The 10,944-nt window shown below is 56.0% G+C and overlaps 2 protein-coding genes across 6 annotated transcripts in view; both read right to left on the bottom strand.

Moving 5' to 3' along the window:
• Positions 1–3,739: 3,739 nt before the first annotated feature.
• Positions 3,740–9,444, bottom strand: LOC105482942 (ORAI calcium release-activated calcium modulator 3). Its single transcript, XM_011743431.3, has 3 exons — positions 9,426–9,444; positions 8,480–8,708; positions 3,740–4,531 (listed from the first exon to the last, which is right to left on the bottom strand). The coding sequence occupies exons 2-3, from the start codon at positions 8,705–8,707 to the stop codon at positions 3,872–3,874; spliced, it is 888 nt and encodes a 295-aa protein (XP_011741733.2). The 5' UTR covers position 8,708; positions 9,426–9,444; the 3' UTR covers positions 3,740–3,871.
• The window catches only part of LOC105482943 (F-box and leucine rich repeat protein 19), a 31,778-nt gene continuing 26,067 nt past the window's right edge, over positions 5,234–10,944 (bottom strand). For 2 of the 5 annotated variants that reach the window (XR_011616383.1, XR_011616380.1), the window contains exons 11-12: positions 9,426–10,938; positions 5,235–6,843 (exon numbers count right to left, since the gene is read on the bottom strand). Coding sequence is in view for 1 of the 5 variants with exons in the window: in XM_071084426.1 (XP_070940527.1) it covers positions 10,760–10,938 (179 nt within the window). In the remaining 4 variants the exon portion in view is untranslated. Of the gene's footprint in view, positions 6,844–9,425; positions 10,939–10,944 lie in introns of those variants that run through there. The other 3 variants (XR_011616382.1, XR_011616381.1, XM_071084426.1) reach the window with 3 other exon arrangements.

Below are 10,944 nucleotides of genomic sequence, written 5' to 3'. Positions count from 1 at the left end.
CGGGAGACGCAGATTCGCCGGGCGGGCGGGGCGAATCGCTGGACAGGATGCGCGCCGCTTTGCTCCTCTTCCCCGTCCCTTCCTTGCACGGCCAAAGTCTGAGAGGCTGCAGATTCGCCACTGTTCCCGGCCTCAGCCGCAGCCTCCCCTTCATCCGCCTTGGTGGAGTCAAGAAAATAACGGCCCGTTAGCCAATCCCTGCTGGCAGAATCGACAACTTTTTCTGGATTTTTCTTACTGGCCCCAGTGAGAGGATAGGCCGCTTCTGACCCTGGGGAAAATGCCTCCAGCCCAGAGCTCCTGTCAGAGTCCGATGATAATTTTCAGCCGAGTATCGAAGGACCCGAGGAATTCTGAGGATCCGGCCTGGCGAATCTGCGGATTCCGCTGTGGGCGGGGCCGAGTCAAGGGGCGTGGTCAGGGCGTGCGGAGCAAGGGACTAGGGGGCGCCTCCAAGAGGACCCACCAGGACTCATCCGGATGGGAGGGGCGGCCGGGAGGTGGAAAAACACAACCGTGAGCGGTGACTCAGGCGGTTTGCCCCGCCTCGCACATAAATGCAGGGTGCCTTTCCTTCCCGTTATCGTCCTTGGGTGTCTGGCTGCTTAGGATGCCCATTTGCCAGATGGGGAGCGAGAGGCCTGTAGAAGGTGCTTTGCCGTACTCAAACCCACCATTAGTGGTTAAATCCAGGGACTGCTTCAAGGTTTTCTGATGAGCCTAGTGGGGCCTAAGTGCCCTTAAATGGGCCCTGTAATAATAAACGAGGTCCTACAGGAACGGGACTGGACTGGTGTCCTCCTGGCGTCATGGTCCCAGTGCCCGCTTCTTTGGCTATGGCGCCGTATGCTCACGGGATCCCTCCGCACGAGGGCAGCAGCGGCCCAGGCCTACACCTAAAACTCGGGCTGAGGTCTTCTGTAGGCTGAGAGCACCCTTTTGATCCCGTGTGGACGCCGGCACTCCCAGGAGGCCCCTTTTCCTGAGCTGAGGATGCCCCAGGCTCCTGACATGTGTACATCAGGCCCTCGCTATATGACCTTGGGCAAGCCATTGACCTTTCTAAGTTTCGGAGTCTTCCTTTAAACTTGGATGTCAATTTGTAGACAGCCAAACAGTGCAGAAAAGACCCTTAGAGCCTGGTTTATGCAAATTCACCATTTAAGTAATAGGAAAAGGTGGAAGGGAGACTTATCCAAGGTCTCACACCACAAGATAGAAGAAGATTAGGACTAACATTTTGAGGGAAATAAGCCTGAAAAAATTAATTTACGTGGAGGCATAGGTGTTGAGATCAGATTCCTTTCTGTTCTAGTTGAAAGGCACTGGTTCCTTTTCTCAAATCAAAGAGAGATTCCCATGTAAGGGGTAAAGATAGTCCAAGTTCAGTTTCATGGACTAACTGTGTGGTTTTGGGCAAGATCTTCAGCCTTCTTGGGCCTGTTTCCTTATCTCTGAAATGAAAATGATAAAGGCTTAACGCTTGATGTGTTGGGGGAGTTAAATAAGATAACCTATGAAAGGCCCCTAGTATGTGGTAGTTGCTCAAGAAAGAAACTTGAGGCCAGGTGCAGTGGCTAACACTTGTAATCTCAGCACTTTGGGAGGCCAAGGTGGGAGGATGACTTGAGCCCAAGAGTTCAAGACCAGCCTAGACAACATAATGAGACCCTCCTCTCTTAAAAAAAAAAAAAAAATTAATTAGCTGGGTTGGTGGCACATGCCTGTGGTACCAGCTATTTGGGAGGCTGAGGCGGTAGGCTCATGAGCCTGGGAGGTCAAGGCTGAAGGGAGCCGAGATTGCACAGCTGCACTCCGGCCCAGTGCGATGGCTCATGCCTGTAATCCCAGTACTTTAGGAGGCTAAGGCAGGCGGATCACTAGGTCAGGAGATTGAGACCATCCTGGCTAACACGGTGAAACACCGTCTCTACTAAAAATACAAAAAAATTAGCTGGGCATGGTGGCGGGCACCTGTAGTCCCAGCTACTCAGGAGGCTGAGGCAGGAGAATGGCGTGAACCCGGGAGGCGGTGCTTGCAGTGAGCTGAGATCATGCCACTGCACTCCAGCCTGGGCGACAGTGCGAGACAGAGTGAGACTCTGTCTCAAAAAAAAAAAAAAAAAGAGTAAGACTCTGTCTCAAAAAGAAAGAAAAACCTATACTAAATACTCAGGGAGGGCTGGGCGTGGTGGCTCTCACCTGTAATCCCAGCACTTTGGGAGGCCAAGGCAGGTGGATCACCTGAGGTCAGGAGTTTGAGACCAGATTGGCCAACATGGCGAAACCCCGTCTCTACTAAAAATACAAAAATTAGCCATGTGTGATGGCACACACCTGTAATCCCGGCTACTCAGGTTTCTCGGCTGAGGCAGGAGAATTGCTTGAACCCGGGAGACAGAGGTTACAGTGAGCCGAGATCGCACCACTGCACTCCAGCCTGGGCAACACAAGACTCCATCTCTAAATAAATAAATAAATAAATAAATAAATAAATAAATAAATAAAAAATAAATAAATGAAACTCAGTGGAAGAGATAGAGACTCTGAACTCAGGGACAAGAGTTCAAAGCCTATAGCCTTGGAATAACTCTCCCCATTCAGAAGCTGTTGGCTCTTGTTAGCATCTGACAGGGTTACACCTGAAACCCACTCCCCTCCCAGGTCCTGTCCACCCAAACTTGCCACCACCCAGCTCTTGGGAACAAGTAAAGTTATCCTAAGAAGGCCTGCCCTGCATCCCGTTCACAGCAAGAGACATCTGTGAAACATGATTTATTATATAAAACAAGGTGCATCCAAATTCAGTGTCAGAAAAGCTTTGTATTCCAAGGGCTAAGGACTGGACCTTCTCCCTTAAAACCTCCTCACCTAACCCTTGCTAAGGACTCAGGCCCGGGGCAGAGGCTGTCAGTCTCTAAAGATCCCAGCCCTGGCCCGGAGGGGAGAACAAGTTTGGTGCATAGCGTGGTGCTAGGGCAGTGGGTCAGGCACCATCCCTCCTGCGAGTGGCCATAGGTCACCACGGTGGGGGAAGGTGGGGAGCTCCAACCTCCAAAGAGAGGTTCATTGTAGGAAAAGCTAGACCAATGCCTGGGGTAGAAACACCCAAATCCCTCTACAACAACTAAAGCAAGAATGTGGAACCCATCAAAATCTTCCCCCAAAATGCCAACCATAAAATAGATTCTACAGAAATAAAGCAAGGAATCCCAGCACTTTGGGAGGCCGAGGCAGGAGGTTCACTTGAGCCCAGGAGTTTGAGACCAGCCTGGGAACATGGCGAAACCCCGTCTCTACAAAAAATACAAAAAAATTAGTCGGCTGTGGCAGTGCACACCTGTAGTACCAGCTACTTACTACCTGGGAGGCTGTGGTGGGAGAATCTTTTGAGCCTGGAAGGTCGAGGCTACAGTGAGCTGTGACTATATCACCACACTCCAGCCTGGGCAACAGAGAGAGACTCTGTCTCAAAAAAAAAAAAAAAAAATTAAACCAAGGGTTGGCTGCCTTGTGATCTTCCCATCCTGTATAGGAATGGAAATGGTGGCTAAGGTCAGCACCAAAGGTCCCACAAGCTCTCCCTGCCTCCCCTATATCTACGGCATGATCCTTCAACTGAGGCCAGCCCAGGTGCAGAGTAGCTTGCAAAACCCAAGGGACAGACTGATGGGGAAAATCCCTGGGAATGTGGGAGCTGCCCCAAGGCCCAGCTCAGAGGACCCTGCAGGCAGGAATCTGACCTCTGCCTGAGAGTGGCCACTGCAAGTGGCTCCAGCCAGGGGATGGGGGGAATGAGGTCTATAGGCCCCTGAGGCCTCTTGCAGACTCGGGAGGGAGGCAGTGCTTGCAGCAGTGGCTAACACCAGCCTCACACAGCCTGCAGCTCCCCCTGCAGGCGATTCAGTTCCTCTAGTTCCTGCTTATAGCGGTCAGTCTTGTGTGCCACCAAGGAGCGGTAGAAATGCAGGGCAAAGGCCACAAACACGAGCCCCACGGGTACCATGATGGCTGTGGAGGCCATTGCTGCTTGCCAGCCTGGCCCATGGGACCCCCCAGCACCACAGGTTTGCCGGGGTGGGCAGGCTGGCTCAGCCTGGGATGGTGCTGTGGATGCAGAGGATGGTGGGAGATTGGAAGCTGGACTAGGGGAGGTAGCCACTGGTGCCAGAGTCCCGGGCACCCGGGATGTGGGCACCATGGGGGTCTGTGTGTCCAAGGGAGCCCCAATGGGCACAAACTTGACCCAACCAACCAGGACAACTTCAGCAAGGAAGAGAAAGGTGCCCAGGGCAGTGGAGAAGCCCCAGGCCAGCTCCACATAGCGGTGCAGTCTCTGGTGTGGTGACTGGTGGACAGAGTTGAGGTTGTGGATGTTGCTCACAGCTTCAATGTGGGGCAGCAGACACGTGGAGACCATGAGTGCAAAGAGGTGCACAGCCACCAGCACGGTGGTGCAGGCACTGAAGGCCACCAGCAGGCCTGGCGGGTACTCGTGGTCGCTCTCCAGCTGCACCTCCACCATGGCCACCTGCAGGGACAAGAGGAGATGGACTGACTCCCCATAACCTCCTCAACTGTAGAGATTTTTTCCGCCTATTGGGATACATCACTGATACATATCCCTAGGACCTGGAACTGTGCCCGGCAGAAAGCAGAGACGTTCAGTCTCCATTGAGTAAACGAATGGACAGCTTTGCAAAGGCTGTTCTGTTCTGGTTTCTCCACCTGCCTATCAAGAGGGCTGGATGGCCGGGCGCAGTGGCTCATGCCTAGAATCCCAGCACTTTGGGAGGCCAAAGTGTGTGGATCACCTGAGGTCAGGAGTTTGAGACCAGCCTGGCCAACATGGCAAAACCCCGTCTCTACTAAAAGTACAAAAATTAGCTGGGCATCGTGGTACATGCCTGTAATCCCAGCTACTTGGGAGGCTGAAGCAGGAGAACTGCTTGAACCCAGGAGGCAGAAGTTCGAGTGAGCCGAGATCATGCCACTGCACTCCAGCCTGGGCAACAGAGCAAGACTCTGTCTCAAAAAAAAAAAAAAAAAAAAAAAAAAAAAAGAGGGCTGGATGACTTGCTTCTGACAGGTTTTTTTTTTTTTTTTTTTTTTTTTTTTTTTTTTTTTTTTGAGACGGAGTCTCGCTCTGTCGCCCAGGCTGGAGTGCAGTGGCGCAATCTCGGCTCACTGCAAGCTCCGCCTCCCGGGTTCACGCCATTCTCCTGCCTCAGCCTCCCGAGTAGCTAGGACTACAGGCGCCCACAACCGCGCCCGGCTAATTTTTTGTATTTTTAGTAGAGACGGGGTTTCACCGTGGTCTCGATCTCCTGACCTTGTGATCCGCCCGCCTCGGCCTCCCAAAGTGCTGGGATTACAGGCGTGAGCCACCGCGCCCGGCGCTTCTGACAGGTTTACTGCATAGGGATCAAACAGCAGATTCTGGAGCTGGGCTGCCTGGGCTCATTCTGTGCTCGAGCTGTGTAATCTTGAGCATGTCAGTTCTCTGTGTGCCTCAATTTCCTATCTGGAAATGGAGATTGATAACAGCACCTCCCTGCCTTGTAGGGTTGGTATAAACATTAAATGAAATATACATGAAATGGGCTGGGCGTGGTGGCTCACGCCTTTCATCCCAACACTTTGGGAGGCCCAGTCGGGTGGATCACCTGAGGTCAGGGGTTCAAGACCAGCCTGGCCAACATGGTGAAACCCTGTCTCTACTAAAAATACAAAAATTAGCTGGGCGTGGTGGTGTGCACCTGTAATCCCAGCTACTCAGGAACTTTGGAGGCTGAGGCAGGAGAATTGCTTGAACCCAGGAAGCAGAGGTTGCAGTGAGCTGAGATCACACCACTGCACTCCAGCCTGGGTGACAAAGTGGGACTCTGTCTCAAAAAAAAAGAAAAAAAGAAGGAAGAAAGGAAGGAAAGGAAGAAGGAAAGGAAGAGGAAAGGAACAGGCCAGGCACAGAGTAAGCACTATGTACGTGTTTGCTGTTCTTGCCTATGGCGAGTGCTAAAGTCTGAGGACAGAGTACAAATCAGCACACTGTGGACCACTTCCAGCTTGCAGACGTGTTTTGCTTGGCTCACACAGTGTGTTTCTTAAAAAATGGAAGATGTTGCCAACTTGTAAAACCCAAGAGAGTTCTTATATCCCTATTTCCAGATCCCCTTGAAAACTTGGAAGAACTGGCCACACTTGGCCCGCGTTCCTGCACGGCAACTATCAGCTCAAATCAGTCATGGCTGCTCCCCTTGGAAAGGTAATGGGGTCTCTCTCTCTCTCTTTTTTTTTTTTTTTTTTTTGTAGATGCCAGGTCTTGCTATGTTGCCCAGGCTGGCTGGACTTGAACTCTTGGGCTCAAGTGATCCTCCTGCCTTGGCCTCCCAAAGTGCTGGGATGAAAGGTGTGAGCCATCACCCTCGATGTCAGGGGGTCTCTTGCTTGCTAGTCCCTACCCAGCCAACTTGGCATCCATATTACTTGCCTGGCCCTTTGCAGACATTTAAGTTGATGACCCTATTCTAGGAATGTATAAATTTGGAGTCTGGAACCAGACTGCTTAGGCTCAAATCCTGCCACTTACTTGCTGTGGGACCTTGGCCAGGTGTCTTAACATCTCCGATCCTCAGTTTCCTCATCTGTAAAATGGCCAGAGTAGCAGTACCCACTTTGTAGGCTAACAGATGATGTACATAAAGGCACTGAGGGCAGTGCCTGGTGCTTAGTGACAGCTGGATACAATTTGTATAATGCTATTCTAACTTAGGCCACCTGAGTTCAGAATCCCACTCTCTCCCCATCCGTGGTTCTTGTAGGGTCCATTCGATTGCTCTGGGCCTGGGGAAAGAAGAAGGTAGGTGTAGAGGCTGGCGGGTGGAGGCAGGAAAGCAGGGCTGAGTATTTTGGGAAACTGGGCCATGGCAGGTGTCAGGAGGTGTTTTCCACAGACAGGGATCTGGGCCAGGCTTAGTCCTGGTTTCTCCCAGAGCCTGGTCCAGCCTCGGTCTCCCCTGCTAGGATTGCGGCCTCCTGCCCCCAGAACCTAAACCTCCAGCCCCTTACTCCTGCAGAGAAGGCTCAGGCCATTAAGCTGTCACCCCAGCAACCTGCACGTTCTGCTGTGGAGGGATTGTCTCCTTGGGAACAGGCTGGACCACGGGGTTGACCTCGCTCAGCTCAGGTGGCTGCTGCCTTCCCTCTGCAGGCTGTGTAGATGAAGGGGCACCAACGCCCTGTCCCCAGGTGATGCCCCCCATCAGGAAAGGTAAGCTGGTCTGTGGATTCTGGGAACCCACGTAGAAGACCACAGGCTTATGATGACCCTTAGGGTTAGAGTTTCCCTGTCATTGTTCAAATATGGAGGTTATGACACAGATGGGGCAGGGACTAGCCCAGATCCCCTAACTCCATGGTCCCCACCCCAACTGCCTCTGATATCCATCCCCACAGGAGTGCGTTCCCCAAAGTACCTCCTGCAGCTCACTTTCTTCTTTTTCCTGGGGTGATGGTGGGGAAACCCCAGACTAACAGAGCAGCAACCCTGGGTCCCAGTTCATTCACTCCTGCCCAGAGGCGAGACCTTTGCTTTCCACACCTGTCTAATTGGACTAGCAGGCTAGTCTGAGCCATCCTTGGTGAGTGGCCTGCTCTGGCATGCTTGGCTTACCCTGGGGCGGGTACTTGGCGGGCTACAGAGGGCGCACCCTCCATGATCTCACAGTTTCCCACTGGCTTGCAAGGGGGGTGGAGGCCTGTCCAGAGTCACATAGCTGGCCACAAGCAGCGAGGAGTCAGGACTGTGTCTGTTGATCCTCACCCTGGGACCTCCCTCCGTCCCACTTCCTGTGAGGCCACCGCTGAGACAGACCGTTAGCCGACACCATCCTCCTGCACCTGTGGTTTATCAGCTTGAGAATCGCTTATCAGTTTCCTCATGGGCCTTCTCCCCAGCGTCTCCCTCCGGGGCATGATCTCTTGTCAGTTTTCCTGGTTGACACTAGCACCCCTTGGGCCCCCTGGAGAGTGGCCACTTTCCCCTGGGATGGGCCCAACTTCAGCTGGGTGACCCTGCCACCCAGCTGATCCATCTCGAGCACCCCCGCCTGTTGATGCAGCCCCCACCCAGCTGACCTGCCTTTGAAGCTGGCACTGGGACTTAGGAACCACTTCTGCCAGGAACAGGCTCCGTCTGAACCACTCTGCCTTATCGTTGCAGTCAACCCCACTGGTGATTTGTTCATCCCACTCCCTCTATGACACCTTTAGGACCTTAGTGTCCTCCCGTGGCCCCATCTCCTGGGGGCCCCTGTACACACACATCCGTAAGAAGGGACTTGCTCAGTCCCTTGGGACCTTGTTCCTTCCCCCTTGACGAAAGCCCCCTCTGCCCTGTGTCCCTTGGGACCTGTTTGCCCCCAACCTGTGCCCCCCACGTGCTCTGCCCCACCGTTTGTGCCCCCTCCCGGCCCCTCACCATGGCGAAGCCCGAGAGCAGGGCGGACGTGCGGCTGGAAGCTTTGAGCTTGGCCCGGCTGAGGTAGAGGCGGCGCCAGCTGAGCGCCCGCAGCGAGTGCTGACTGGCCCCCATGAGGTCCAGGTAGCCGCGGTGCACGAACTCCCGGTACGTGGCCGAGCCTGCAGGGCTCTCGCCCTCCGGGTTCAGCGGGGCCTGCTCGCACGCGTCCTCCTCGCCGCCCTTCATCCTGGGGGCGGCGGCACCAGGCGGTCACTACGGGGCGGAGGCGCCTCAGGGGCCCCAGCCGGGCCGGCCCAAGCCCAGGGGCGGCCCCATCCCCCGATAGGGCAAGCAGGATGCAGGCGGCGGGCGCCCAGGAAGAGGCGGCCCCAGCGGAGCAGGAAGAGAGGCGTCTGCGGGGAGCCCCAGGGGCCGGAGCGGGACAGCGGAGGCCGAAACAGGAACTGGGGCAGAGGCGGAGCCGGGCTGGCCACATGATGGGGTGGAGCCGGGGACCGAGTCCCCGTGGTCCCGGGCCCACAGAGATTCCCCGCGACCCCTACCCACCAAGAACATCATCCAAACGCCCGGACCCCACCGAGGTGCACGCCAGCCACAGCCACCTCCAAGGTACAGCTGGATACCCCAGGTGTCCACACTTTCAAATCCCTCCCAAAATGAACCCAAGAGAGGTGAGGCCACTCATCTGTAGGTAGGGACCCTGCACACACACACACGAACTCCGCAGCCCCGGCTGGAAGATTTTGAATTTTATAGCAAACCGTATTGTACAGACCCGGGGCCCAGGGGCCCAGCCCGGCTGGGTCCCCCGCTTGCCCCTTGCCGGGCTGCCTCCTCCCTCCCTCAAGCGGCCCCATCCTCAAGCCTCTCGCGATCCCCAGGCCCCTCCCCTCCGGCCTTTGGTCCGCCCAGCCCTCCCCCCACCCGCGCACCTCCCTGTTACCTGAGGTATGTGGATACATCTCCCCTCCCCTACATGGTAAGCCCCGGCCCCCCGGAGGCCTGCGTGAAGGGGCGGGACCTGACCCGGCTCCTCCCCGGGGCTCCGAAGCCCCACCCCTCGCTGGAAGAAAGGGCGGGAAGGAGGGCCAGCAGAGTCTGTTACTAGGTTCCCATGGCAACTAAGAGGGGCCATTTCCAGCCTTAGCACTGGCATCGGGAGGTGTCCGTTGGCTGCTATTTCCATGGCAACCAGGAGTGGCAGTTCCCTGGGCAAATGGGATACAAGTTTCCGTGACGATGAAAGAGTGGGAAGAGCCAGGCTGGAGGAGTCCCATAGTTCCCATCCTTGGGCTTGCGCCCCCAGCCATAATGCAGGTCCGGCGGGTGCCGCCGCTCAATACAGTAAAACAAGAACGAGCCTGGGGGTGGCGCAGTCCCAAATGGGCACCCACCGGCCCGGTCTCAGGTCTCAGTCCAAGCTGGTCCAGTCCCCCTCACACTCCGGCTCCCCCAGGTCCGAGGTTCCCCCGGTTCAAGTAACACTTCAGTACAGATGAATGTTCAAGTATTGTGCGGAGAGGCGGGCAGGGGTTGGGGCGCCCCTCGCCACTCCCCTGGGCCGCGAGCTGAAGAGCGGCTGCCCGCGGCCCCCACTCCTTACAATAGCTGCCGTTTTCAGTGACGTTCAAGGAGTCAGGGTCGGGGGAAGGAACTGAAGCCTGGGGAGGGGGGAAGCAGAGAGGTGACCCCCAAGGGGGTATTGCTGTCCCCACACCTGCTCTCATCCCCACCTCCAGCTCAGCCCCGGCTTGCCCCTGGCTCCCCTACCTCTGACACATGGATACCCAATTGCTCCTCCGGTTTTCCTTTTGTGGCCCCCCCCACCCCCCAATCGAAGTAACTGGTCTTTGTTCCCTGAACCCTTGGTGGTCTGCTGTCTGCCCCGCCCCCCGCCCCTTCCACCTCCCCCAGCCCCTGGCTCCCATATCCTCTGTGTGTCCTTTCCCCATTCTCCCCCCCAACACTTGAACCATAACCCCCCTCCCACCGTCCCTTCGGCTCAGCACCCTCCAGTACCTCTGACCCACTCCCCCCAGGGGATGGACAATGAAGCAGGTAGCAGGGGGAGGACATGGGAAGGAGAAACCCCCAGAGATATCAGTGCAGGGGGGAAAGAAGGGGATGGCTGGCTTGAGTCCCTGGGTGGGAATCCCAAGTCACTGACACTCAGGAATCCCGGGGTGGTGAGGTGGGAACCTGGCCTCCCAGCAGGGGTGAAATGAAGCCGGAGGTCCAGGCTCCTGTCGAGTCCGGGGGAGGGTGGGGGGCGCCCAACTAGCTGTCCTTGAGAAGCAGCTTCTCCTCAGGGCAGCGGAAGGGGCCAGGGGGCCCGGCGGCTGCCAGCCGGGCACAAGCTTCGGGTGAGAGCTGGCGGCAAGAGCGCAGGTCTAGGCGGCGTAGACGAGGGCAGCGGCGGAACAGCGGGAGGCAGTGGTCCGTTAGGCGGTGGCAACCTGGGG

The sequence above is a fragment of the Macaca nemestrina genome, chromosome 18 (assembly GCF_043159975.1).
Source record: "Macaca nemestrina isolate mMacNem1 chromosome 18, mMacNem.hap1, whole genome shotgun sequence".
Lineage (NCBI taxonomy): Eukaryota > Metazoa > Chordata > Mammalia > Primates > Cercopithecidae > Macaca > Macaca nemestrina.
Note: the sequence above shows the minus strand (reverse complement) of the source record. Positions and strands in the feature narration are given on the sequence as shown.